The sequence below is a fragment of the Pristiophorus japonicus genome, chromosome 10, assembly GCF_044704955.1.
Source record: "Pristiophorus japonicus isolate sPriJap1 chromosome 10, sPriJap1.hap1, whole genome shotgun sequence".
NCBI classification, from domain to species: Eukaryota; Metazoa; Chordata; class Chondrichthyes; family Pristiophoridae; genus Pristiophorus; species Pristiophorus japonicus.
In genome coordinates this window covers 184,004,709-184,031,486 of record NC_091986.1, presented here as the reverse complement: position 1 = coordinate 184,031,486, position 26,778 = coordinate 184,004,709, and the positions used below count along the sequence as shown (strand labels likewise).

The window sequence follows — 26,778 nt, the reverse complement described above, 5'->3', positions numbered from 1 at the left end:
CACCTTTGAAGTAGTTTATATTACATTTGTTATTTACACTTCTATTTAGTTATTATGGTATGTTTACATCGATTTTGTTTAAGATCTGCATTTTGTCCGGTTGTGATTTCCTCAGGGTTGTGTTTGTGTGGAACGGATAATATTGCAATAATCATGAGGCTTTGAGTATGAGAAAAGACATGAAGAGCGAGGAGAAGCCGAGTTCACCAACCAGTGTTCGGAATGAAACAACCTCTGACCCGAAGTGTCTCTGGTTTTGCACATGTGCTGGTGCTGGCACTGTGTGGATATGGTGAGTGCAACACGATCCAAGCAAGGGTCACATCAATATCCCCCTTCCATCAACAGTCTCAATATCATAGAATCATAGACATTTACAGCACAGAAGGAAGCCATTCGGCCCATCGTGTCCGTGCCTGCCGATAAAGAGCTCTCCAGCCTAATCCCACTTTCCAGCTCTTGGTCCTTAGCCTTGGGCACTTCAAGTGCATACCCAAGTACTTTTTAAATGCTGTGAGGGTTTCTGCCTCTACCATCCTTTCAGACAGTGAGTTCCAGACCGCCACCACCCTCTGAGTGAAAAATGTTTTCCTCAAATCCCCTCTAAACCTTCTAACAATTACTTTAAATCCATGCCCCCTGGTAATTGACCCCTCTGCTAAGGGAAATAGGTCCTTTCTACCCACTCTATCCCCTCATAATTTTATACATCTCACTCAAGTCTCCCCTCAGCCGCCTCTGTTCCAAAGAAAACAACCCCAGCCTATCCAATCTTTCCTCATAGTTAAATTCTCCAGTCCTGGCAACATCCTGATGAATCTCCTCTGTATCCTCTCTAGTCTCTAATCACACCTTTTCTATTCGACAGTATATAAAGAATTTGAAGCAAAGTGGCTAAGACGATATTCGAGCAAGGCTAGAATGTTGCCTTACGAGAGTAGCGATTTTAATTCCCATTGTGCTGCAATGTTTGCAGGTAGCCAGCCAATATATTGTATCTGTTGTGTGACTAACAATTGGGAAACGTTGGTTTAGTTATTCCAACAGCCGCTTTATTATAGACAGCTTTCACAAAGTTTAAAATACAGTGTGAAAGAAGGAAATCCCATTCATTCTCATCACGTCATCGCTTCTTAACACTGTATTCTTAGCTGCCCATATTCTGTATAGCTGCTGTGGGCTAAGGGTGTCGTATATAGGCTAATCTCATAGACGGATAATTGGTTTCAAGTTAAAAGCAAATGAGCACAAAGTAAGTACATTATTGCAGCAACCCCAATTTAAGATCAACTTAAATGCTTTATGGATGCCGCACTTTTGGAACAAATTGAAGTTTTGGTCCTTTTTAAAAGGTAGAATTAAAATTGGAATTAAAAATCAGTTTTTAAAATATTCTAATAGAAAATGAAGTGAATGTTCCCGGCTGGTCGAACAGAAAACTTTAAGGGCTTTTTAAATAGGAAATGGATAATTTTCCGGGACTCCTGGTCATGAAAATAATCTAGAAATGTCTCGTGCAGTAAAGGAATAATCGGTCAATGGACCAACAATCTTCTGTCCGAAATACATCACCATGTCATTCTAAAGATTTCACATTTGATAATAAAAGTCAAATTCAGAGTAAGATTTTGGATTTCTAAACTTCCATTTAAAAAAAATGCATGTCAGAGAAATCAGATTCTCAGCGCTTCTGATGTGGCCACTGTAACCTGCAGCTCTCTCGCTGCACCTGCACTGCAGCCTGTCCACCAATAAAATGGCTAATATGGGATACTAATGGTGCATTCATTAAATTCCTTTCTAATATTGGAAATCATGATAAAATACAATTGCAAAATGAATTGACAATGTAGTGATATTTTACTATATCAAGCTGCTTTATGTAACTTTATGCTTGTGTTCTTTGGAAAGCAAACCCTGTATTCAACTGATTTAACAGATACTTTAGGCCCATACAGACATAGTTTTGAGGAGTTTCAGGAAAATAAGTCATGCAGAATACATTGCTTTGCATCATCCTTAATCGTTTGTTGCAGTAATGCATTGTTTTATGTGGTTTCATAAAATGAACGATTGAATTAGTCATTTTGGCAACTGAATAATTGAACAAATGATTATTAAAAATATTTAATACACATTATTATGATTCAAAGTGACCCTGAAATCATTTTAGAGTGTGTGAAATATTTTTTATTAAGCAGCCGCCTGTTTGAAAACTGCAAAGTTTCTCTTATAGTAATGTATTCACAAGTACATAAGAAGTAGGAGCAGGAGCAGGCCATCGAGCCAGCTCCGCTATTCAATAAGATCAAGGCTGATCTTCAACCTCAAAACCACTTTCCCTTCTGATCCCCATATCCCTTGAGTCGCTTAGAGTCCAAAAATATCAATCTCAACCTTGAATATACTCACGACTGAGCATCCACAGCCCTTTGGGATAGAGAATTCCAGAGATTCACAAACCTTTGAGTGAAGAAATTCCTCCTCATTTCTGTCATAAAAGGCCGACCCCTTATCCTGAGACTTTGCCCCCTAGTTCAAGACTCTCCAGCCAGGGGAAACAACCTCCCAGCATCTATCCAGTCAATCCCCTTCGGAATCTTATATGCTTGAATGAGATCACCTCTCATTCTTCTAAACTCCAGAGAGTATAGGCCCAATCTATTCACTCTCTCCTCAGAGGACAGCCCTCTCATCCCAGGAATCAATCGAGTGAACTTTCGTTGCACTGCCTCTAAGGTAGGTATATCCTTCCTCAGATAAGGAGAACAAAACTGTGCACAGTACTCCAGGTGTGATCTCAACAAATCCCTGTACAATTGCAACAATACTCCCTGTTGTACTCCAACCTCCTTGCAATAAATGCCAACATGCCATTTGCCTTCCTAATTGCTTGCTGTACCGGCATGCAAACTTTCCTGTCCGAGGACACCTAAATCTCTCTGAACACCAACATTTAATAGTTTCTTACCATTAAAAAAAATATTCTGTTTTTCTATTCTTCCTACCAAAGTGAATAACCTCACATTTCCCCACATTATACTCCATCTGCCACTTTATTGCCCACTCACTTAGCTTGTCTATATCCCTTTGCAGGCTCTTGGTGTCCTCCTCACAGCTTACTTTCCCATCTAGCCTTGTATCACCAGCAAACTTGGATACATTACACTCGGTCCCTTCACCGAAGTCATTAATATAGTTGACACACCAGATGTAAACTCAGCTCAGTTAAATTACATTTTCTCTCCCTATTATCTAGCTAGTTAACATAACTAAACATGACAATAAATTAGTGTGTCAGTGCCAGAACTCTGATTGGTACTTCTGTCGCCTCCAGACTCAATTACTCCAATATTATCTTCTCTGATCTTCTATTGTCCACACTCCACAGACTCCACTTTGTCCAAAATACAACCATATTTTTTCCTGTCCTGCACTAAGTTCTGCTTGCCCAATACCCCCATTCTCATTGACCTATACGGCCTCATCAACCAGCAGTACATTAAATTTAAATCCCTTGTTTTCATCTTCAAATCTCTTCGTGGTTTTTTACTTCCTTACCTCTGTAACCTCCTCCAGCCATAATTCTCTTCCTGTACCTGTTGATCCCCCAACACCAGTCTCTTGTGTATCTCCCCTTCCCTTCACCCCATCATTGGTGTCCGTGCTTTCAGTCACATCAGTCTTCCTATCTGGAACTCCTTCCCTAATTCCCTCCTCCTCTCTGTCCTACTTTAGAATCCTCCTCAGCACCTACCTTTACAAACTAGCTTCCAGTCACCTCCCTCCCTTGATTCAGAGTTTATTCCCATAACATTCCTTTCTAGAGTACCTTGAGTTGTTTTGTTTAGATTCCAAAACCAGAATCACAATTACTAAATTTGAATCAAATGTGTATAGAAAACTGCCGATACTGGCTTACTCAGTGATGTATTTGATTTCCATTGAACAACAAGCTTCATGGTCATAATTACATATTAGTTAGTAATGTATAGAATCAGTTCTATGTTCTTCCATGCTATTAGTTGACTTTTATATATTGTAGATTGTACAAAGATCTTAGAATATGAGATATATTTTATACGGTGGAAAGTGATATACAGGTACAGAATTTCAAAGAATTTCACAGTTTTGGTTATTGAAATGACAGATCTGAGACTGTACAATGTGGGAGTGGCTCACATATAATACTTTCATTTTCATTATGAGGTAGGGTTCAAATGGTCACATTTTTTCTTTTGGCTGTAACTGAAAATAGGAAATTATCTGCTCATAAAACTGATCATCCTTGATCACTTCAACCTTCACCTCAACTCAGTTATCCCTCCCTCTCATTTGACTTCTCTGCCTTTTGTCCACACTCAACTTCACCTTACATGTAGGTACCAACGATATAGGTAAAAAGTGGGAAGAGGTCCTACAAGCTGAATTTAGGGAGCTAGGAGTTAAAATAAAAAGTAGGACCTCAAAGGTAGTAATCTTTGGATTGCAACCAGTGCCCCGTGCTAATCAGAGTAGAGGGAGCAGGATAGTTAGAATAAATATGTGGCTTGAGCAGTGGTGCAAGAGGGAGGGATTCAAATTCCTGGGACATTGGAACCAGTTCTGGGGGAAGTGGGACCTGTACAAAAGGGACAGTCTGCACTTGGGCAGGACTGGAACTGATGTCCTAGGGGTAATCTTTGCTAATGCAGTTTGGGAGTGTTTAAACTAATATGGCAGGGGGATGGGAACCTATGCAGCAAGACAGGGTGAAGTAATATGGAGTCAGAAACAGATGGTAGTCAGGTAAAAAGCAATAGTGGAAGGCTGAGTAAACAAAGGCAAGAAACAAAAAGGGCCACACTACATCATAATTCTAAAAGGACAAAGGGTGTTAAAAAAACAAGCCTGAAGGCTTTTGTGTCTTAATGCAAGGAGTATCCGTAATAAGGTGGATGAATTAACTGTGCAAATAGATGATAACAGATATGATGTGATTGGGATTACAGAGACGTGGCTCCAGGATGATCAGGGCTGGGAACTCAACATCCAAGGGTATTCAACATTCAGGAAGGATAAAATAAAAGGAAAAGGAGGAGGGGTAGCATTGCTGGTTAAAGAGGAGATTAATGCAATAGTTAGGAAGGACATTAGGTTGGATGATGTAGAATCTATATGGGTAGAGCTGCAGAACAACAAAGGGCAAAAAACGTTAGTGGGAGTTGTGTACAGACCTCCAAACAGTAGTAGTGATGTTGGGGAGGGCATCAAACAGGAAATTAGGGGTGCATGCAATAAAGGTGCAGCAGTTATCATGGGTGACTTTAATTTGCATATAGATTGGGCTAACCAAGCTGGAAGCAATACGGTGGAGGAGGATTTCCTGGAGTGCATAAGGGATGGTGTTCTAGACCAATATGTCGAGGAACCAACTAGGGGGGAGGCCATCTTAGACTGGGTGTTGTGTAATGAGAGAGGGTTAATTAGCAATCTCGTTGTGCGAGGCCCCTTGGGGAAGAGTGACCATAATATGGTGGAATTCTACATTAGGATGGAGAATGAAACAGTTAATTCACAGCCCATTGTCCAGAACTTAAAGAAGGGTAACTTTGAAGGTATGAGGCGTGAATTGGCTAGGATAGATTGGCGAATGATACTTAAGGGGTTGACTGTGGATGGGCAATGGCAGACATTTAGAGACCGCATGGATGAACTACAACAATTGTACATCCCTGTCTGGCGTAAAAATAAAAAAGGGAAGGTGGCTCAACTGTGGCTATCAAGGGAAATCAGGGATGGTATTAAAGCCAAGGAAGTGGCATACAAATTGGCCAGAAATAGCAGCGAACCTGGGGACTGGGAGAAATTTAGAACTCAGCAGAGGAGGACAAAGGGTTTGATAAGGGCAGGGAAAATAGAGTACGAGAGGAAGCTTGCAGGGAATATTAAGACAGACTGCAAAAACTTCTATTGATAGGTAAAGAGAAAAAGGTTAGTAAAGACAAACGTAGGTCCCCTGCAGTCAGAAACAGGGGAAGTCATAACTGGGAACAAAGAAAGGGCAGAACAATTGAACAAGTACTTTGGTTCGGTATTCACTCAGGAGGACACAAACAACCTTCCGGATATAAAAGGGGTCAGAGGGTCTAGTAAGAAGGAGGAACTGAGGGAAATCCTTATTAGTCGGGAAATTGTGTTGGGGATATTGATGGGATTGAAGGCCGATAAATCCCCAGGACCTGATGGACTGCATCCCAGAGTACTTAAGGAGATGGCCTTGGAAATAGCGGATGCATTGACAGTCATTTTCCAACATTCCATAGACTCTGGATCAGTTCCTATGGAGTGGAGGGTAGCCAATGTAACCCCACTTTTTAAAAAAGGAGGGAGAGAGAAAACAGGGAATTATAGACCGGTCAGCCTGACATCGGTAGTGGGTAAAATGATGGAATCAATTATTAAGGATATCATAGCAGCGCATTTGGAAAGAGGTGACATGATAGGTCCAAGTCAGCATGGATTTGTTAAAGGGAAATCATGCTTGACAAACCTTCTGGAATTTTTTGAGGATGTTTCCAGTAGAGTGGACAAGAGAGAACCAGTTTATGTGGTGTATTTGTACTTTCAGAAGGCTTTTGACAAGGTCCCACACAAGAGATTAATGTGCAAAGTTAAAGCACGTGGGATTGGGGTAGTGTGCTGATGTGGATTGAGAACTGGTTGGCAGACAGGAAGCAAAGAGTAGGAGTAAATGGGTACTTTTCAGAATGGCAGGCAGTGGCTAGTGGGGTACCGCAAGGTTCTGTACTGGGGCCCCAGCTGTTTACACTGTACATTAATGATTTAGACAAGGGGATTAAATGTAGTATCTCCAAATTTGCGGATGACACTAAGTTGGGTGGCAGTGTGAGCTGCGAGGAGGATGCTATGAGGCTGCAGCATGACTTGGATAGGTTAGGTGCATGGCAGATGAAGTATAATGTGGATAAATGTGAGGTTATCCACTTTGGTGGTAAAAACAGAGAGACAGACTATTATCTGAATGGTGACAGATTGGGAAAAGGGGAGGTGCAACGAGACCTGGGTGTCATGGTACATCAGTCATTGAAGGTTGGCATGCAGGTACAGCAGGCGGTTAAGAAAGCAAATGGCATGTTGGCCTTCATAGCAAATGGATTTGAGTACAGGGGCAAGGAGGTGTTACTACAGTTGTACAGGGCCTTGGTGAGGCCACACCTGGAGTATTGTGTACAGTTTTGGTCTCCTAACTTGAGGAAGGACATTCTTGTTATTGAGGGAGTGCAGCGAAGGTTCACCAGACTGATTCCCGGGATGGCGGGACTGACATATCAAGAAATACTGGATCAACTGGGCTTGTATTCACTGGAGTTCAGAAGAATGAGAGGGCATCTCATAGAAATGTTTAAAATTCTCACAGGTTTAGACAGGTGAGATGCAGGAAGAATGTTCCCAATGTTGGGGAAGTCCAGAACCAGGGGTCACAGTCTAAGGATAAGGGGTAAGCCATTTAGGACCGAGATGAGGAGAAACTTCTTCACCTAGAGAGTGGTGAACCTGTGGAATTCTCTACCACAGAAAGTTATTGAGGCCATTTCACTAAATATATTCAAAAAGGAGTTAGATGTAGTCCTTACTACTAGGGGAATCAAGGGGTATGGTGAGAAAGCAGGAATGGGGTACTGAAGTTGCATGTTCAGCCATGAACTCATTGAATGGCAGGCTCGAAGGGCCGAATGGCCTACTCCTGCTCCTATTTTCTATGTTTCTATGCAACCTCCTCCACTCACAACCTCGCTCACTCCTTGTTATCATTTGGGGCCTCTGAGGTCTCTATCAGTGATATGGTCATCTTCAATCAATGCCTCCTCTCTCTCTCTGCCCCCTCTGCCCATCTCGCCATTCATTAACCCCACTCTGCTTCTGAAAGACCTTAATTCTAGATCTCTCATTAGTAAACTCTCCAATTCCAAATTCCATCTTCTTTGCCACTCCTGCTGTTGCTTGTGGTTTCTCAACAGCTTTCATAATTCTGACTAACATCTTCATCACCTCGAAGTCTCTCAATCTCCCTAGCTTCCACCAGTCCCTCTGTTACACTGTTTCACATCACACACACACAGCCTCATCATCCACCATCAACTCCAGCTTGAGCACCTAAAGGACTGCTACATCTTCATGGCTACCTCTACTATGCTAGGATCATCTTGGTGCATGCGGAGAATCCTACACTTTGTTATTATTCGTTGCTGGGATGTGGGCATCGCTGGCAAGGCCAGCATTTATTGCCCATCCCTAATTACATACATAAGAACATAAGAACATAAGAATTAGGAACAGGAGTAGGCTATCTCACCCCTCGAGCCTGCTCCGCCATTCAACAAGTTCATGGCTGATCTGGCTGTGGACTCAGCTCCACTTACCCGCCCGCTCCCCATAACCCTTAATTCCCTTATTGGTTAAAAATCTATCTATCTGTGATTTGAATACATTCAATGAGCTAGCCTCAACTGCCTCCTTGGACGGAGAATTCCACAGATTCACAACCCTCTGGGAAAAACATTCCTTCTCAACTCGGTTTTAAATTGGCTCCCCCGTATTTTGAGGCTGTGCCCCCTAGTTCTAGTCTCCCCGACCAGTGGAAACAACCTCTCTGCCTCTATCTTGTCTATCCCTTTCATTATTTTAAATGTTTCTATAAGATCACCCCTCATCCTTCTGAACTCCAACGAGTAAAGACCCAGTCTACTCAATCTATCATCATAAGGTAACCCCCTCATTTCTGGAATCAGCCTAGTGAATCGGCTCTGTACTCCTTCCAAAGCTAGTATATCCTTCCTTAAGTAAGGTGACCAAAACTGCACGCAGTACTCCAGGTGCGGCCTCACCAATACCTTATACAGTTGCAGCAACCTCCCTGCTTTTGTACTCCATCCCTCTCGCAATGAAGGCCAACATTCCATTTCCCTTCCTGATTACCTGCTGCACCTGCAAACTAACTTTTTGGGATTCATGCACAAGGGCCCCCAGGTCCCTCTGCACCGCAGCATGTTGTAATTTCTCCCCATTCAAATAATATTCCCTTTTACTGTTTTTTTTCCAAGGTGGATGACCTCACATTTTCCGACATTGTATTTCATCTGCCAAACCTTAGCCCATTCGCTTAATCTATCTAAATCCCTTTGCAGCCTCTGTGTCCTCTACACAACCTGCTTTCCCACTAATCTTTGTGTCATCTGCAAATTTTGTTACACTACACTCTGTTCCCTCTTCCAGGTCATCTATGTATATTGTAAACAGTTGTGGTCCCAGCACTGATCCCTGTAGCACTCCACTAACCACCGATTTCCAACCTGAAAAGGAGCCATTTATCCCGACTCTCTGCTTTCTGTTAGCCAGCCAATTCTCGATCCATGCTAATACATTTCCTCTGACTCCGCGTACCTTTAACTTCTGCAGTAACCTTTTGTGTGGCACCTTATCGAATGCCTTTTGAAAATCTAAATACACCATATCCATCGGTACACCTCTATCCACCATGCTCGTTATATCCTCAAAGAATTCCAGTAAATTAGTTAAACATGATTTCCCCTTCATGAATCCATGTTGCGTCTGCTTGATTGCACTATTCCTATCTAGATGTCCCGCTATTTCTTCCTTAATGATAGCTTCAAGCATTTTCCCCACTACAGATGTTAAACTAACTGGCCTATAGTTACCTGCCTTTTGTCTGCCCCCTTTTTTAAACAGAGGCGTTATATGAGCTGCTTTCCAATCCGCTGGTACCTCCCAAAGTCCAGAGAATTTTGGTAGATTATAACGAATGCATCAGCTATAACTTCCGCCATCTCTTTTAATACCCTGGGATGCATTTCATCAGGACCAGGGGACTTGTCGACCTTGAGTCCCATTAGCCTGTCCAGCACTACCCCCCGAGTGATAGTGATTATCTCAAGGTCATCCCTTCCCACATTCCTGTGACCAGCAATTTTTGACATGGTTTTTGTGTCTTCCACTGTGAAGACCGACGCAAAATAATTGTTTAAGTTCTCAGCCATTTCCACGTTTCCCATTATTAAATCCCCCTTCTCATCTTCTAAGGGACCAACATTTACTTTAGTCACTCTTTTCCGTTTTATATATCGATAAAAGCTTTTACTATCTGTTTTTATGTTTTGCGCAAGTTTACGTTCGTAATCTATCTTTCCTTTCTTTATTGCTTTCTTAGTCATTCTTTGCTGTCGTTTAAAGTTTTCCCAATCTTCTAGTTTCCCACTAACCTTGGCCACCTTTTACGCATTGGTTTTTAATTTGATACTCTCCTTTATTTCCTTGGTTATCCACGGCTGGTTTTCCCTTCTCTTACCGCCCTTCTTTTTCACTGGAATATATTTTTGTTGAGCACTATGAAAGAGCTCCTTAAAAGTCCTCCACTGTTCCTCAATTGTGCCACCGTTTAGTCTGTGTTCCCAGTCTACTTTAGCCAACTCTGCCCTCATCCCACTGTAGTCCCCTTTGTTTAAGCATAGTACGCTCGTTTGAGACACTACTTCCTCAACCTCAATCTGTATTACAAATTCAACCATACTGTGATCACTCATTCCGAGAGGATCTTTTACTAGGAGATCGTTTATTATTCCTGTCTCATTAAACAGGACCAGATCTAAGATAGCTTGCTCCCTTGTAGGTTCTGTAACATACTGTTCTAAGAAACAATCCCGTATGCATTCTATGAATTCCTCCTCGAGGCTACCCTGTGCGATTTGATTTGGCCAATCGATATGTCGGTTAAAATCCCCCATGATTACTGCTGTTCCTTTTTCACATGCCTCCATTATTCCCTTGATTATTGTCCGCCCCACCGTGAAGTTATTAATTGGGGGCCTATAAACTACACCCACCAGTGACTTTTTCCCCTTACTATCTCTAATCTCCACCCACAATGATTCAACATTTTGTTCATTAGAGCCAATATCATCTCTCGCAACTGCCCTGATATCATCCTTTATTAACAGAGCTACCCCACCTCCTTTCCCTTCTTGTCTATCTTTCCGAATTGTCAGATACCCCTGTATTTTTAATTCCTCGTCTTGGCCACCCTGCAACCACGTTTCTATAATGGCCACCAAATCATACCCATTTGTAATGATTTGTGCCGTCAACTCATTTACTTTATTTCGAATGCTGCATGCATTTAGGTAGAGTGTTTTAATACTAGTTTTTAAACCATGATTTTTAGTTTTGACCCCTTCTGCAGCCCCTTTATATTCATACATATTGTCCCTTCCTATCACCTTGTGGTTTACACTTACCCCAGTGCTACTCTGCTCTGTTACCTCCTGCCTTTTGCATTCTTTCTTGGGGTCCTGTTCATCTGAGCTCTCACCCAGTCTAACTAGCTCAGAGCCCTCTCTTGGGTTCCGAATACTCCTCGCATTGAGACACCGAGCTTTCAGGCTTGCCTTTTTTATTAAACTTTGACCCTTTAGAATTTTGCTGTACAGTGGCCCTTTTTGTTTTTTGCCTTGGGTTTCTCTGCCCTCCACTTTTACTCATCTCCTTTCTGTCTTTTGCTTCTGTCTCCATTTTGTTTCCCTCTGTCTCCCTGCATTGGTTCCCATCCCCCTGCCATATTAGTTTAACTCCTCCCCAACAGCACTGGCAAACGCTCCCCCTTGGACATTGGTTCCAGTCCTGCCTAGATGCCGACCGTCTGGTTTGTACTGGTCCCACCTCCCCCAGAACTGATTCCAATGCCCCAGGAATTTGAATCCCTCCCTGCTGCACCACTGCTCAAGCCATGTCCTTAAGAAGGTGGGGGTGAGCCACCTTCTTGAACCGCTGCAGTCCTTGTGGTGAAGGTACGCCCACAGTGTTGTTAGGGAGGGTGTTCCAGGATTTTGACCCAGCAACGATGAAGGAACAGCAATATATTTCCAAGTCAGGATGGTGTGTGACTTGCAGGGGAACTTGTAGGTGATGGTGTTCCCATGTGCCTGCTGCCCTGATCCTTCCAAGTGGTAGAGTTTGCAGGTTTGGGAGTGCTGCTGAAGAAGCCTTCTCAATGTCAGACTGCGTTTATTGATTCATTACCCACACCTTTCATCCTCACCTCCAATGTGAAGCACAAGGAGTTTATAGACTTCTTTGTCCTTACTATTTAGACCTTTCACACAGCTACCTTAGCTGTCATCTCCTCTCCTGCCCCTCCAACTTCTGCACTATCTCAGGCCTCCCCTAAATTGCTCTCCCAATTCTCCCCTTTCCCCCACAGCCCTCACCAGGCTCATCTTTTCCATGACACCCTGTTCCCTCAGTCCTCTCCTGACCCAGCTCCTGAACCTCTCCTTGGCCCAATGCTTGCTGACATAAATGGCTCTCCTTGCTTGAGCAGTGTCATCACCTCCCTCCTCACAAAACTAACCTCATCCCCTCCATCCTTTACAACTACTGACCGATATCTGACCTATTTTTCTTCTCCAAGGTCCTTGAATAAGTTTCCAACTCTTTGGTGACCTTTCCTAAAATGTCCCCTTTGAATCCCCTTTGCCCTGACCACAGTGCCAAGAACAAGGCATTAGATCAGCCATGATCTTATTGTATGGTGGAGCAGGCTCGAGGGGCCGTATGGCCTACTCCTGTTCCTATTTCTTATGTTCTTATGGTGTGACAAGCCCTAAAGTGGGGGCAATGCAAAAATCATCTCAGTGCCGTTGAACTGGTTTTCTGACTAATGTACATCCAAAACCACTACACTTGCAAGCTGGCAGTATAAAAGCAAACGTTTTGTGAAATAAGTCTAAATGTAATATGCTCTCTTTTATTGTAGCTGTTTCTGCCGAAGTCCAATATCGACTTTCAAGACAACCTTGGCATGTGGCCATGAGTAACCAGACTGTTCATGTTGACTTCATAGGACTGAACAACACAAGCGCACAAAATTTAACTGTGTCTCTGGTAGACGTTAGCAGAAACCAAACTGTCGCCACAAAACGGATCCCTGGAAACCTATCCCAGGGCTCCGTGGAGTTTGAGTGCTTTCATTTCAATTACGCTGGCAACTTTGAGTTTAGACTCACCGATTCCACAAGCAATGGCACCGCCCAGTGGACAACTGACTTATTGCACGTCGAATGGCCAGTCTTTCACACTGAAGTGGGAAGGGACCCTGACTCTCAGAGCAACTTCCACATCGAAGTATTTACTCACGAGTATTTATGCCCCTGGAAAGTAAATAGGTTGACGTTGCGTCTGGATGTTAAAAGGATTGATTTTAATGAACCTGGAACTTATAATACCGACAAAGTGTTAAAGAAAACGATAAATAAAGAAATCGAGTTGTCCAATTCTCAGTGGGTGGTGTTTGATTGCAATGATTTAAGCCAAGACGCATTCATAAAGATTTCGCTGAGATCTCCGTGTACCAATTCAGTGATCTCATCAAAAGGACCGCTGGTATTTGCCCAAATCGTTGGGTATAAACTGCGTGTTGATCATTTGAGAACGGCTACATGTGAGTCGTTTGCAGAGGTTGGTCTAGTGAAACCACCTTGCTCCCGTGCTCAAGGCAAGATTTCTGTGTATAAAATCCGGAAAGGTGCTTCGTTCAGAAGAGAGAATTTTGTAGCTGAAAAGTGGCTGCGCCCCAGGGATAACAAGACCGAATTTAACTGCTCTGTGTTCGACATTGGGAAAAATAACTACTGCTTCGAGTATGTTAGCATTCTGAATCACAGCCACACTTCCACCAAAGCTGTAAATTGTGTCACACTTCAGAGACACGCAGGTTCGTATTACTGCGAGTGCTTTCGGATTTCTCCTTCTGGTACTTTATTGAAACACGTAAAAAAAAGTTTTTTCTCAAAAAATTAAGACGATTGCCTGGATATGGGAACATACTGCACCGTGATAAATGTTAAATAATTTATATAACATTGATAGATTGTGTATACAAGTAATATATTTAATTTATCAATTCCATGAACCACCATATAATTACAACTACATTGGTTTAATAACTGGTCCGTGACTATCCACAAGAGATAAATGTAGAGTATTAATGTTGAAATACCTATTTCAAACAAAAACTGCCATGTTGATATACTTCAAAGTTAATGTTTGGAATAGTTTGTCCTCCCAAGAATAGTTACATTGGCTCAGATTTTGCGGCCAACGTCGAAGGCATGGAACTTGCTGTTGACCTCGAAAAAAGCTGCCCACAAAGATTACGCGGGCTCTAGAGTGTAGATTTCCTCTATTCTGGTGTCAATTTGAATTTGGCGCCTTCTACAGGGAACCTGTGGCGTCCAGCCACAGGGCAGGCAGTAGGCAGACTGATCAGCCAATCTAATTGAGGAATTCTCACAGACGGCAAAATAGGAAGTTAAAAGCAGGGCATATAAATCACATTTTATTAATTGTACAGAAAATGAAATAAAGATTGGGACATGCACATGGGATTAAGGTAGAAATTTAAATATCAGAATGTAAACTTTAAAAAAAATACTTTAATATTGTTTTTAAATCTGCAATTTTTAAAATGTTTTTCTGAGGGAATGGAACTCTACACTTGTAAAATTATTTTTTTCAGGACTAAAGAGGTTGTTTAGCAGTAATCAGCAGAAAACTCCGTTACTCCTGATTGGAGAAGGTTTAACTTTTTCATTTAGTCCTTACAGCGAGAATAGTATAAGTTCACAGCAAACCAGTGATTTCTATTTTTGACTGCATCCACGAGGACTGCAACAGCACACCCTGTGGAGGAGCAGGATATCTCTGACAGCAACCTACAGATTTCCACATTTAACTGCACACGTGCAGGTGCCAGAAGTTGTTGTCAGTTTTACCCAGTAATAAAGCCGAGCATTGACAGCCTTGCCGTTATTACCACCGCAAATACCAGGCCATTTATATATCATGAGTTGCGAATTAATTCTCCATTTCAAGTGCTTCGAAGCTGTAATATCGCCAGAAATAATGGGTAACGCATATATCGATATTAACAAAACTTCAAAGGATGCAGTAATGATCTGCTTTTTCTTTGCAATCCATGAATTGCAGTTGAAGCAATGTTCTTTACAAACAGTGAGTTTTAAAGGAACAGAAAGCAGTATTGATCAGAATTGAAAGAAATATGTAGCTACACTTCTTTCGTTAATTTTCTTTTTCTCCTGATGGCTCTGATTCTATGGACCAGTTCCACGGGTCCTCCAGTGTGTTGCCCAAGTGCCCATTCTTCATGTGTAAGGTTACACAGTAAGTGTCAGCAGGATCCTGTCATCACCCAACATACCACAAACACAAACCTCTCAGCAGGGAAAGCTGGATAATGGCAGAAGTGCAGTCCTGACGATTTTTCCACTTCTTAACCTACAATTGCTGAGCCAATTGTAGCGTCCACTCTAACTAGACTTTCCTAATGTTGTTGCAGTATACACCTGGATATTACTGTTGGTGATATTAATGGATGAACACTTGACACATTGGCATGACATTTCTTTGTGTGCTATTTTAGCAGAGGCTTGCATTAAAATAGAAGACAATAAAAATGTCATGCAAACTCATTCACCTGTTAATATTGCCAGCAGTCATTTCTAGGTTATTTTCTGCAGTTGCATTGTTGCAACCCTTAAAAAAGTTGTGTTGTGTTATGTTGTTAAATTCCACACAGTTATTATGGATTTGATCATGTTACCAGCATCCAGTATTAACAGATTATTATGTTGCAATTATGCAATATTTTTCTCTTACTGAAGTTGTGAAAATGCAGTTGCGTTCACACACGTGGCACCATTGATTATTTTGGCTCCTGTCCCGTTCTTAATGGATGTCAATAATAATCTACTGACTTAAAGAATAGTTGCTGTCAACCAATTGATAAATGGAAGAAAGATTTAAAGGGCCCACTTCCTCCCATCCCATTGGTCCAGTTTATTAGGTCACCAAGTTGCCGTGCTAGCCATTGATGATTGATCGTACAGTGAGATCTGAATCACATCAGGAGTTTCAGGGAACGGTAATAGGCAGAGATGTGGCACTTTCCCAGAACTAGGGATGGGAAATTGGAAGACGGGTCACCCCAGGCTGTTCTTGTGTCCTTCTGATCAACCAGTTCCACAGCTGTATTGGCAGAGGCTGGGTACAGGTACTTAGCCCACTGGATTTGTGAGAGAATAGTGTGTGACATGGGAATGCTAAATTGAACCAAAATGTACATATGCAGGCCACCGATAATGCTTCACACAAGGTTTTGGCAGTGTTCCTGTCATTGCACAATGCGTTATGATTACCTTCATGCAGCACGCACGCAAGAAAAAAAGAAAGAAAGACTTGGATATATATAGTGCCATTCACAACCACCAGACGTCTCAGAGTGCTTTACAGCCAGTGAAGTACTTTTGCCGTGTAGTCACTGTTATAATATAGGAAATAATGTAGGCAGCCAATTTGCGCACAAGCAAACTCGCACATTACATTTCATGGTGCTGGTTTAGTTTGTATAAATCCAAGCAGTCCACACTACTTACACTTACTCTTTTTAGACTCAATTGTGTCAAACAGCAGCAGTCCCCAAAGTGTAGTCTAACCCACATATAAATGTGGAACACTACAGGTTTCAATTGCTGGTCAGTTAGATAGCTCCAGTTATTTCAACAGTACATTTTTATCGCATTAAAAAATAACCTTTTCAATGTTTGTCTTCTGATGTTTCAGGTTTCCTACTGGTACTGCTCTGTACTTTTTCAAAAAAAAAAATAGTTTTGTGACCTGCCTTTACCAATACTCTTGATGACATTGTAAGTGTATCTCTTTTTTCATTAGTTCTCATCAATTTTCTCCCCTCTCCTCTCCTGAAGACATTAACTGTGGTACTGTTCCGCAGGTGGGATTGCACTGTAACATCTTACCTAAGCTGTCATTATTCTTGCATGAACATTGACAGTGAATGCTGGCAGGCTATTCAACTGTAGCAGCAGCTCAGCCAAACTCAATCCTGCCTCAGTCAACATCCACATAGACACTCACACATGCTCGCACACATCCGCACGCACACACACACACACTGATCCAGCAAGGCTCATTGGATAGTGAACAGGAGCACAAGCCCTGACTACTTTTATCTTCCCTAACCCAGAGGCACAGAAGCCAAGTGCAGCATCTCCAGTTGTGTTGAACTCAGCACAGATTGAGAAGGAAACTTTGGACTTTCCTGGTCTATATAATTCATCTACTCACTGGATAAATGGGTCTAGTCATTGAGAAAATGTGAAAACATACCGTGATTGTTTTTTTCCCCTCCGTTTCTCCCTTTGATTTTCTCTCTTTATTCTCTCAATTCTGAAACCAATCATTTATATTTGGATACAGTTTGAATTCCTAATTCAAACGACCATTTTTTATGTATGAGTGTGAACAGTGAGCGTTATTTGATCACAGGAGTATCACACCTGAGGCCAGTCCTGTTGTTACTCACTATCCAGGCATATGTACTTTCAGCAGGAGTCACTGCAACAGGAATAAGAACCCTGGCTAATTTTCCATCTCCTTAATCTAAGTCTGTAGCATGCTCTCATTGTTGCTTTGCAATTAATTCAGCACAAACCAGGGATTGAACCTCATACCTTCGGCATCTGATGCATTTACTCATTCGGCCTTTTGAGAAAGAGGGGGTTACATAAAGGTTTTTTGTAAATCCTGTGGTATAGCATAACACATATGTTGCACGTGTACATCCTAATGCAGAAATCCTGAAGCTGTGGTTAGTTATTCACTGCACTGACACTGGCTATGTCCCCCCCCCCCCCCCGCCACCCGCCACCCCGACCCATAGCCAGCAATCAGGGAAATCAGTGAAACTGACAAAAACTTGGACTTTTCTGCAGTTGTATCACTGTTAAATACTCCACTGGCCCAGGAGATGCATGAGTTTGGGGCTCAGAAGCGGCGAGGGTCCACGGGTCAGCCCACACTGCGATATGTGTGCGCGCTATGTCCGTGCAGCAGAGCTGGTATCCAGTCGTCTTGGGTAATCCTTGCCACTGGACCAAGACCTAGCTCTGTCAAGCCCGTGTGGTGGCTGGTGTGCAACGGCCAACACACGTTAAAAAAATCCACGCACAGGCATCTTCCACCCTTCAACATGTAGTTTGGGATCTGGAATATTAGATTCTTCATTGAAACACCTGTGAACACATCCTTTTTTGGCGTGGGACTGCCTATGATGATGATGAAATACTCCATTAAAAGTTAGACCTTGTTGGCTTAGGTGTAACTAGGGTTTTAACAGCGTATTGACTGCTAAACAAATGTTATGGCCCTAAATAAAATTTTAATTTGTGGGGTGTCAAATTTTTCCATTTTAATAAAAATGAAAACATTTTTAAAACTTATGAAAATTATTTTTAAAATACTTTTTAAAAGTTTGTTCATATTTATTTCAGGTTTGCCTTTCCCCCATGTGAGAGCCCCAGTCTTTGTTTTGCTCTCTATAACATTTTTTAAAATTCAGAGTAAACTCAACTTGTTCATTTCCTGGTTTCCTGTTTGTGAGAATTCTGCATTGTGATTGGCTGCTTAGGCAGCTTGTTGATGTCACAGCAGCTCGGGCTATGGGATTCCCACGACACTACACCGACCTCAATTGTATGTGGGAAAATGCAAACTTCTCACCACAGAGATTGTGAGGTCTTTGTGGGCAGCTTTCTTCGGGGCCAGTGGCGAGCGCTTTTGCTTTGCCGTTGACCGCAAATTATGGGCCAATTATTCAACCAATAACTGTTGCAGTATTATATTTAGAGACGTGTTCAAACATGAATATTTTCAAGACATATTAGGCAGGAGGATACAAAGAAAACATTCAATGTCAATAAACATGTTCCTTTTAATATGCACAAAGAGAAAAGTAAAATGACAATATTTTCTGATGTCTGTAGAAAGAGGGAGTGTTTGGCTGTCTTGGAGTCCATGTAGTGTCACTTGCGGTGACGGAGTGCGTGAAAGGTACCGACAATGTGTTGCATCTGACTCGGGGGCAATTGGCTGTAGTGGGCAAGAGAAAGACGTTTCCCAGTGTTCACTTGTGGATTGCACGGGTAAGTAAATTCATCAACTATACATGTTCCACCTCAGAAAACATTCAAAGCTGTCGAAAGTTTGCCTTATCTCTTCTTCTTGTTCACTTACATGCATTGTATTTATATAATGGTAGAGGAGATGGATGAGCAGGATACTGCTCTATGCGCTACTGCAATAGAGAACCTAATACCGATAAACCTGGGTAATGAACTATGCAGGATGATAATGTTAAATGCTGGCCTTGCCAGCGACGCCTACATCCCATGAATGAATGAATACATTTTTTTTAAATAGAGTTGGAAATTAATAGTTTTTTTAGAGACCAAAGTAAGAGCTATAGAACAAAGGGGTACTGAACTATTGAAAAGGAACGGGAGATAAACCAGAAGGTGTCGTGGAAACAGAAGCTGTTGTGGACAGAAGTTGGTGGATCTAACGATGGAATATAATCGTACAGAGGCTAAGTTTGAAATGACAAATGAAGAGGTTGCTCTGGTTTGCTTCCAGTGCTATTTGAAAAGAATGAGCATTATAATTGATTTCAGTGAGTGCTTTTAAAATTGACTTTGAAGATAAATAGAGAGCTCTCTTGGGTAGAAAGTAATACTCTGGCTTATATGGTTCTTTATCACATCACTCTAACATCTCAAAGCACTTCACATATACTTTTAAGTGCAGTGACTGTATTATGTAGGCAAATATGGCAGCTATTTTTCACACAGCAAGCTACTGGGTGAGGTGCTGGAATGCACAGGGAGGGATTCAAATTTGTGGGGCATTGGAACAGGTTCTGGTGGAGGTGGGACCAGTACAAACTGGACGGTCTGCACTTGGGCAGAAACGGAACCAATGTCCTAGGGGGAGTGTTTGCTAGTGCTGTTGGTGAGGAGTTAAACTAATATGGCAGAGGGATGGGAACCAATACAGGGAGACAGAGGGAAACAAAAAGGAGACAAAAACAGAAAAGAGATGAGTAAAAATGGAGGGCAGAGAAACCAAAGGCAAGAAACAAAAAGGGCCACTGAATATAAAAGGGCTGCAGGAGGGGTAAAAACTAAAAATCATGGTTTAAAAACGAGGATGAAAACACTCGACCTAAATGCACGCAGCATTCGAAATAAAGTAAATGAGTTGACGGCACAAATCATTACAAATGGGTATGATTTGGTGACCATTACAGAAACATGGTTGTAGGGTGGCCAAGACTGGGAATTAAACATACAGGGGTATCTGACGATTCAGAAAGATAGGCAAGAAGGGAAAGGAGGTGGGGTAGCTCTGTTAATAAAGGATGATATCAGGGCAGTTGTGAGGGATGATATTGGCTCCAATGAACAAAATGTTGAATCATTGTGGGTGGAGACTAGAGATAGTAAGGGGAAAAAGTCACTGGTCGGCGTAGTTTATAGGCCCCCAAATAATAACTTCATGGTGGGGCGGGCAATAATCAAGGGAATAATGGAGGCATGTGAAAAAGGAACGACAGTAGTCATGGGGGATTTTAACCTACATATCGACTGGTCAAATCAAATCGCAGGGGGTAGCCTGGAGGAGGAATTCATAGAATGCATACGGGACTGTTTCTTAGAACAGTATGTAACAGAGCCTACAAGGGAGCAAGCCATCTTGAATCTGGTCCTGTGTAATGAGACAGGAAAAATAAATGATCTCCTCGTAAAAGATCCTCTCGGAATGAGTGATCACAATATGGTTGAATTTGTAATACAGATTGAGGATGAGGAAGTTGTATCAGAAACGAGGGTACTATGCTTAAACAAAGGGGACTACAGTGGGATGAGGGCAGAGTTGGCTAAAGTAGACTGGAAACAAGGACTAAACGGTGGCACAATTGAGGAACAGTGGAGGACTTTTAAGGAGCTCTTTCATAATGCGCAAAAAAAATATATTCCAGTGAAAAAGAAGGGCGGCAAGAGAAGTGATAACCAGCCGTGGATAACCAAGGATATAAAGGAGAGTATCAAATTAAAAACCAATGCTTATAAGGTGGCCAAGGTTAGTGGGAAACTAGAAGATTGGGAAAATTTTAAACGACAGCAAAGAATGACTAAGAAAGCAATAAAGAAAGGAAAGATAGATTACGAAAGTAAACTGGCGCAAAACATAAAAACAGATAGTAAAAGCTTTTACCGATATATAAAACGGAAAAGAGTGACCAAAGTAAATGTTGGTCCTTTAGAAGATGAGAAGGGGGCTTTAGTAATGGGAAATGTGGAAATGGCTGAGACCTTAAACAATTATTTTGCTTCAGTCTTCACAGTGGAAGACACAAAAACAATGCCAAAATTTGCAGGCCACAGGAATGTGGGAAGGGAGGACCTTGAGACAATCACTATCACTAGGGGTGTAGTGCTGGACAGGCTAATGGGACTGAAGGTAGACAAGTCCCCTGGACCTGATGAAATGCATCCCAGGGTATTAAAAGAGATGGCTGAAGATATAGCAGATGCATTCGTTATAATCTACCAAAATTCTCTGGACTCTGGGGAGGTACCAGCAGATTGGAGAGCAGCTAATGTAACGCCTCTGTTTAAAAAAAAGGGGGCAGGCAAAAGGCAGGTAACTATAGGCTGGTTAGTTTAACATCTGTAGTGGGGAAAATGCTTGAAACTATCATTAAGGAAGAAATAGCGGGACATCTGGATAGGAATAGTGCAATCAAGCAGACGCAGCATGGATTCATGAAAGGGAAATCATGTTTAACTAACTTACTGGAATTCTTTGAGGATATAACGAGCATGGTGGATAGAGGTGTACCGATGGATGTGGTGTATTTAGATTTCCAAAAGGCATTCGATAAGGTGCCACACAAAAGGTTACTGCAGAAGATAAAGGTACGCGGAGTCAGAGGAAATGTATTAGCATGGATCGAGAATTGGCTGGCGAACAGAAAGCAGAGAGTCGGGATAAATGGGTCCTTTTCCGGTTGGAAATCAGTGGTTAGTGGTGTGCCACAGGGATCAGTGCTGGGACCACAACTGTTTACAATATACATAGATGACCTGGAAGAGGGGACAGAGTGTAGTGCAACAAAATTTGCAGATGACACTAAGATTAGTGGAAAAGCGGGTAGTGTAGAGGACTCGGAGAGACTGCAGGGAGATTTGGATAGGTTAAGCGAGTGGGCTAAGGTTTGGCAGATGGAATACAATGTCGGAAAGTGTGAGGTCATCCACCTTGGGAAAAAAAACAGTAAAAGGGAATATTATTTGAATGGGGAGAAATTACAACATGCTGTGGTGCAAAGGGACCTGGGGGTCCTTGTGCATGAATCCCAGGGGGTTAGTTTGCAGGTGCAGCAGGTAATCAGGAAGGCAAATGGAATGTTGGCCTTCATTGCGAGAGGGATGGAGTACAAAAGCAGGGAGGTCTTGCTGCAACTGTATAAGGTATTGGTGAGGCCGCACCTGGAGTACTGCGTGCAGTTTTGGTCACCTTACTTAAGGAAGGATATACTAGCTTTGGAAGGAGTACAGAGACGATTCACTAGGCTGATTCCAGAAATGAGGGGGTTACCTTATGATGATAGATTGAGTAGACTGGGTCTTTACTCCTTGGAGTTCAGAAGGATGAGGGGTGATCTTATAGAAACATTTAAAATCATGAAAGGGATAGACAAGATAGAGGCAGAGAGGTTGTTTCCATTGGTGGGGGAGACTAGAACTAGGGGGCACAGCCTCAAAATACGGAGGAGCCAATTTAAAACCGAGTTGAGAAAAAATTTCTTCTCCCGGAGGGTTGTGAATCTGTGGAATTCTCTGCCCAAAGAAGCAGTTGAGGCTAGCTCATTGAATGTTTTCAAGTCAAAGATAGATAGATTTTTAACCAATAAGGGAATTAAGGGTTACGGGGAGAGGGCGGGTAAGTGGAGCTGAGTCCACGACCAGATCAGCCATGATCTTATTGAATGGCAGGGCAGGCTCGAGGGGCTAGATGGCCTACTCCTGTTCCTAATTCTTATGTTCTTATGTTCCTGCTAAGTTTTATTTTGCGTGCGCGGCCCCTATAATGGGTTGCACGGCCCATTCAATTTCTCGCGCACGCACGGTTATTTCAGTTGTAAAGCCGGTGAGTGGCCTGAACGGGACGTCCAGAGCGCTGCATATCAGGCAACTTAACGGGGACATTGCTGGAGAGTGGCACTAAATTAATTGTGCCCCAGTGTAAGTTAGCATGTTCAGGAGAGGAAGGGTAGAAAATACAAATAAAAAACTGAAAATAATAAAAGGAATAAACTATTTGAATACGAAAAGAAACATATAGCACAGAAGGAGGCCATTCGGCCCATCGTGTCTGTGCTGACTCGTTGAAAAAGCGATCCAATTAGTACCACTCCCCTGCTCTTTCCACACAGTCCTGCAAATTTTTCCTTTTCAAATATATATCCAATTCCCTTTTGAAAATTACTATTGAATATGCTTCCACTAACTTTTCAGGCAGTGCATTCCAGATCATAACAATTCATTGCGTAAATCTTTTTATCCTCAACTCCCCTTGGTTCTTTTGTCAATAATCTTAAATCTGTATCCTCATAATTTTGAACACCTCTATTAAATCTCCTCTTAACCTTCACTGCTCTGAGGAGAACAATCCCAGTAAATGTGGATATGTGCAGTTTTTAACATTACTTGCATTACAGAAATGTGCAATGAATGAAAGATGAAGAGGGCTTAGAATGTGTTGCCAAGTTAAATATTTTAATTAGCTAGGGAGGTGACATTATTGGTATGGTATGCGATAACAAGGAATAGGAAATCAAAGACATTTCAGCGCTGAAGGTGTCCACGTTGGACATAGCTACTGTAATCTAATTCCATGTACTTTTTTCATAACCTTTATTATCTTTCTTTTACTTTAGCAAGGGGGTGGGGGGAGAGTAAAAGAATAGGAAAGAAAAAAAAGAATCATATTAAAGAATCGGTTTTGGTAAATTGAATTTCATATGCTCATCATATTTGGTAACACATGCAGCTGCACTGTCTGAAAATCTTTTGATTTTAATTAAATTTTTAAATCAAAATAAGCAATTACATCAAATCCTGCCATGGACTCATTAAATAGCTTTGTATTTCCTCACATATAGAAGATTAAGGGGTGATTTAATTGAGTTGTTTCAGATGCTTAAAGATGTTGATGGCGTCGATAGGGAGAAAAGCTTTCCTGTGGTGGGGAATCCAGAACAAGGGGGGCATAACCTTAAAATGAGAGTTAGGCCGTACAGGGGAGATGTCAGGAAACAATTCTTCACACAACGGGTCGTGGGAATCTGGAACTCTCACCCACAAAAATCTGTTGAGATTAGGTCAGTTGAAAATTTCAAAACTGAGATTGAGAGATTTTTGTTCGGTAAGGGTATTAAGGTCTACGGAACCAAGGTGGGTAGATGGAGTTAAGGTCAGCCATGATCTCATTGAATGGTGGAACGGCTTCGAGGGGCTGAATAGCCTACTCCTGTTGCTATGTTCCTAAAAAGTATTTTTTTTTTTAAACTTATGTGCTCAATTTCTTTCATGTTACAGAACAGAAATCTGGAGCTCCTGGAACAGTTCAAAATGAAGCATATAAAACAGGCAACATAGTGACAATCACAGGTATTTCTCTCTGTTTGGTGATAATCATTGCCACCATTGCTATCACTATACGGACAAAACTATCCAGTAAGGCACAGAATTGCAATACTGCCACAAGACAGGGCTCAGTGCCTCCACACAACCCCAGGAAAACCCCTGAGGGCGAAAGGAACTTCCGTGACCTAAGTCACCAACATGACATTTTTACTGACAATGTGCCCCCTCTTCACATCGAAGACAGCATGAGTCTGCCTTTAACGTTCAGGAGGAGCCAGCATTTCATTCCAAATCAGGACCCGCTAACTGAGGAAAACCTCGGACCGCAGAGTGCCCAGACATTGATCCCTCCTATATTTGGATACCGTTTGGCGCATCAACAATTGAAAGAAATGAAAAAGCAAGGGATAACGGAAGCAACTCAAGTGTACCATGTAACACAGCACCCACTAGATGACACAATCATCAGTGAAGGAGGAGACCCGACAACAGAAGCTGAATCCAGCATTATTACAGCGCCCTCTTTGGACAAGGAAAGCAATGCGGAAGGTAACATGAACAGATTTCGTATTAAATCTCCATTTTTGGATCAAAAATCGACTTACTACAAACAGCAAATAGAAAAAGCGGATCATAGAATGGATTTTATGATTGCACCATTTCCAGAACCATTTACTGACTATTTCCTATCGTGTCAAATGCCACAAATAAGCAGCACTGTACCTATCTGTGAAGGAAATAATAAAACGCTTCCAATTAGGCCAGGAAAGTTCAGGCACTGTGAAAGGTTAACGGAGATAGAAATGCTCGAAAGGGGATATGGCAGGAATCCTAATTTTAGGAGAACGTCTAGCTTCAATGAATGCAAAACCAGTAAGTTCTTCAGAGAAAGAAGTATGACCACTTGCACACAGAAGCTTCCATCCCTATCACACTCAAGAGCTCTTTGTAGGCCAGCAACTGTGACTGACAGATCCACTGGTGACAAAACTGCAACTCAGTCCAGATTTAATAATGCTAGCTCAGCAAAGCATCATGTCCGGAAATGCAATGCATTCACATCAGAGACTTCAAAATATCACGTGAAAAATAGTCAAACTGGAGGTCGGACTGGTAAAGCTGAGCTGGCAAGTGATCAGCCAGTAACAAATGGTGTTGTTAATAACTTAGAAACCTATACAGGCAAAAGAAGGTCGAGCACACCAACTAACCGATATAAATTAACGACTAAAGTCAGTGATCCCAACTTTGAGAAACATTCTAATTGGAGGTACCCAAAGAGCAATCCATTGCCCCGTCATCAGTACAGACAAGATCGGTGTCAAAGTTTCCCCTCTGATCCAAACTTTCTTCTGTACGACAATTCTGGTTTTGAGTTAACTGCTTCAGAGCAGCAGATAATTGATATGCCTGCACATTTTAGTTCACATGTGAAAGAGGATGAAGAGGACACTAGTACTTTAAGCAATGAAAAGCTGATGATCTGAGAAGCTTGAAAAAATAAACTTTTTACCTCAGTGTAAAATAATTGTTCATCATGCCTTTATCCAAGAGCATCTATTACTACTGATTGTAAAAGTGAATTTATTTTGTTAAGAGTGAGGAGGCAGTTTTCATAGGCTTGTACTTAGGCTATGAATCACATGATCTCTTGAGAAAGAGAATGGTTCCAGAGGCAAGAACCCACCATTTTCTTTCTGTCTGCCCATTATGTTGACCTTACATTCCCCAACTTTGAGTTCTATAGGGGTACAATCTGATCTCAGTTTTTTGATGCACCATTGCAATGGAGGGAGCTAAATTTTAGGAAAAAGTTGTTTGGACAAGTGGGCTTATTTCCACATTGGGTTCGGAGCCAAGCCATGTAGGCCCAGGAAAATTTTCCGCAGTATTTAAAAAAAACTTTCCTGAAAACAACTGTTCAGCTACTGAGGATAGCCTCAACCAGGTGTGCTACTGATGTCTAAGCACAGTGGTACTTTACATACTCAAATAACCTTCTGAATGCGCAAGCTGTTAGTTGAATTTCTGTGCATATGTGCACATCGGTGGTCTATGCTATGTTTATAGATTTTAAATATGCAGTTGTTTTTCTACACGGTGACCTTTGTTTAAAGAA

At 41.9% G+C, this 26,778-nt stretch overlaps 1 protein-coding gene across 1 annotated transcript; it reads left to right on the top strand.

Annotated features, from left to right (window-relative positions):
* The first annotated feature begins 120 nt into the window (after positions 1-120).
* On the top strand, positions 121-26,778 carry LOC139274865 (thrombospondin type-1 domain-containing protein 1). The gene is made up of 4 exons (XM_070891571.1): positions 121-292; positions 12,830-13,786; positions 18,933-19,091; positions 24,612-26,778. Exons 1-4 carry the CDS (start codon positions 223-225, stop codon positions 26,144-26,146), a joined length of 2,721 nt encoding a protein of 906 aa, XP_070747672.1. The 5' UTR covers positions 121-222; the 3' UTR covers positions 26,147-26,778.

Bases quoted from the DNA above. Each gene is read 5' to 3' on its own strand.
- LOC139274865 (XM_070891571.1), top strand. From the start codon at position 223: ATGAAACAACCTCTGACCCGAAGTGTCTCTGGTTTTGCACATGTGCTG. The intron at 293-12,829 runs GTGAGTGCAACA...CTTTTATTGTAG, and splicing joins GCTGGCACTGTGTGGATATG to CTGTTTCTGCCGAAGTCCAA. The intron at 19,092-24,611 runs GTAAGTAAATTC...TTCATGTTACAG, and splicing joins TTCACTTGTGGATTGCACGG to AACAGAAATCTGGAGCTCCT.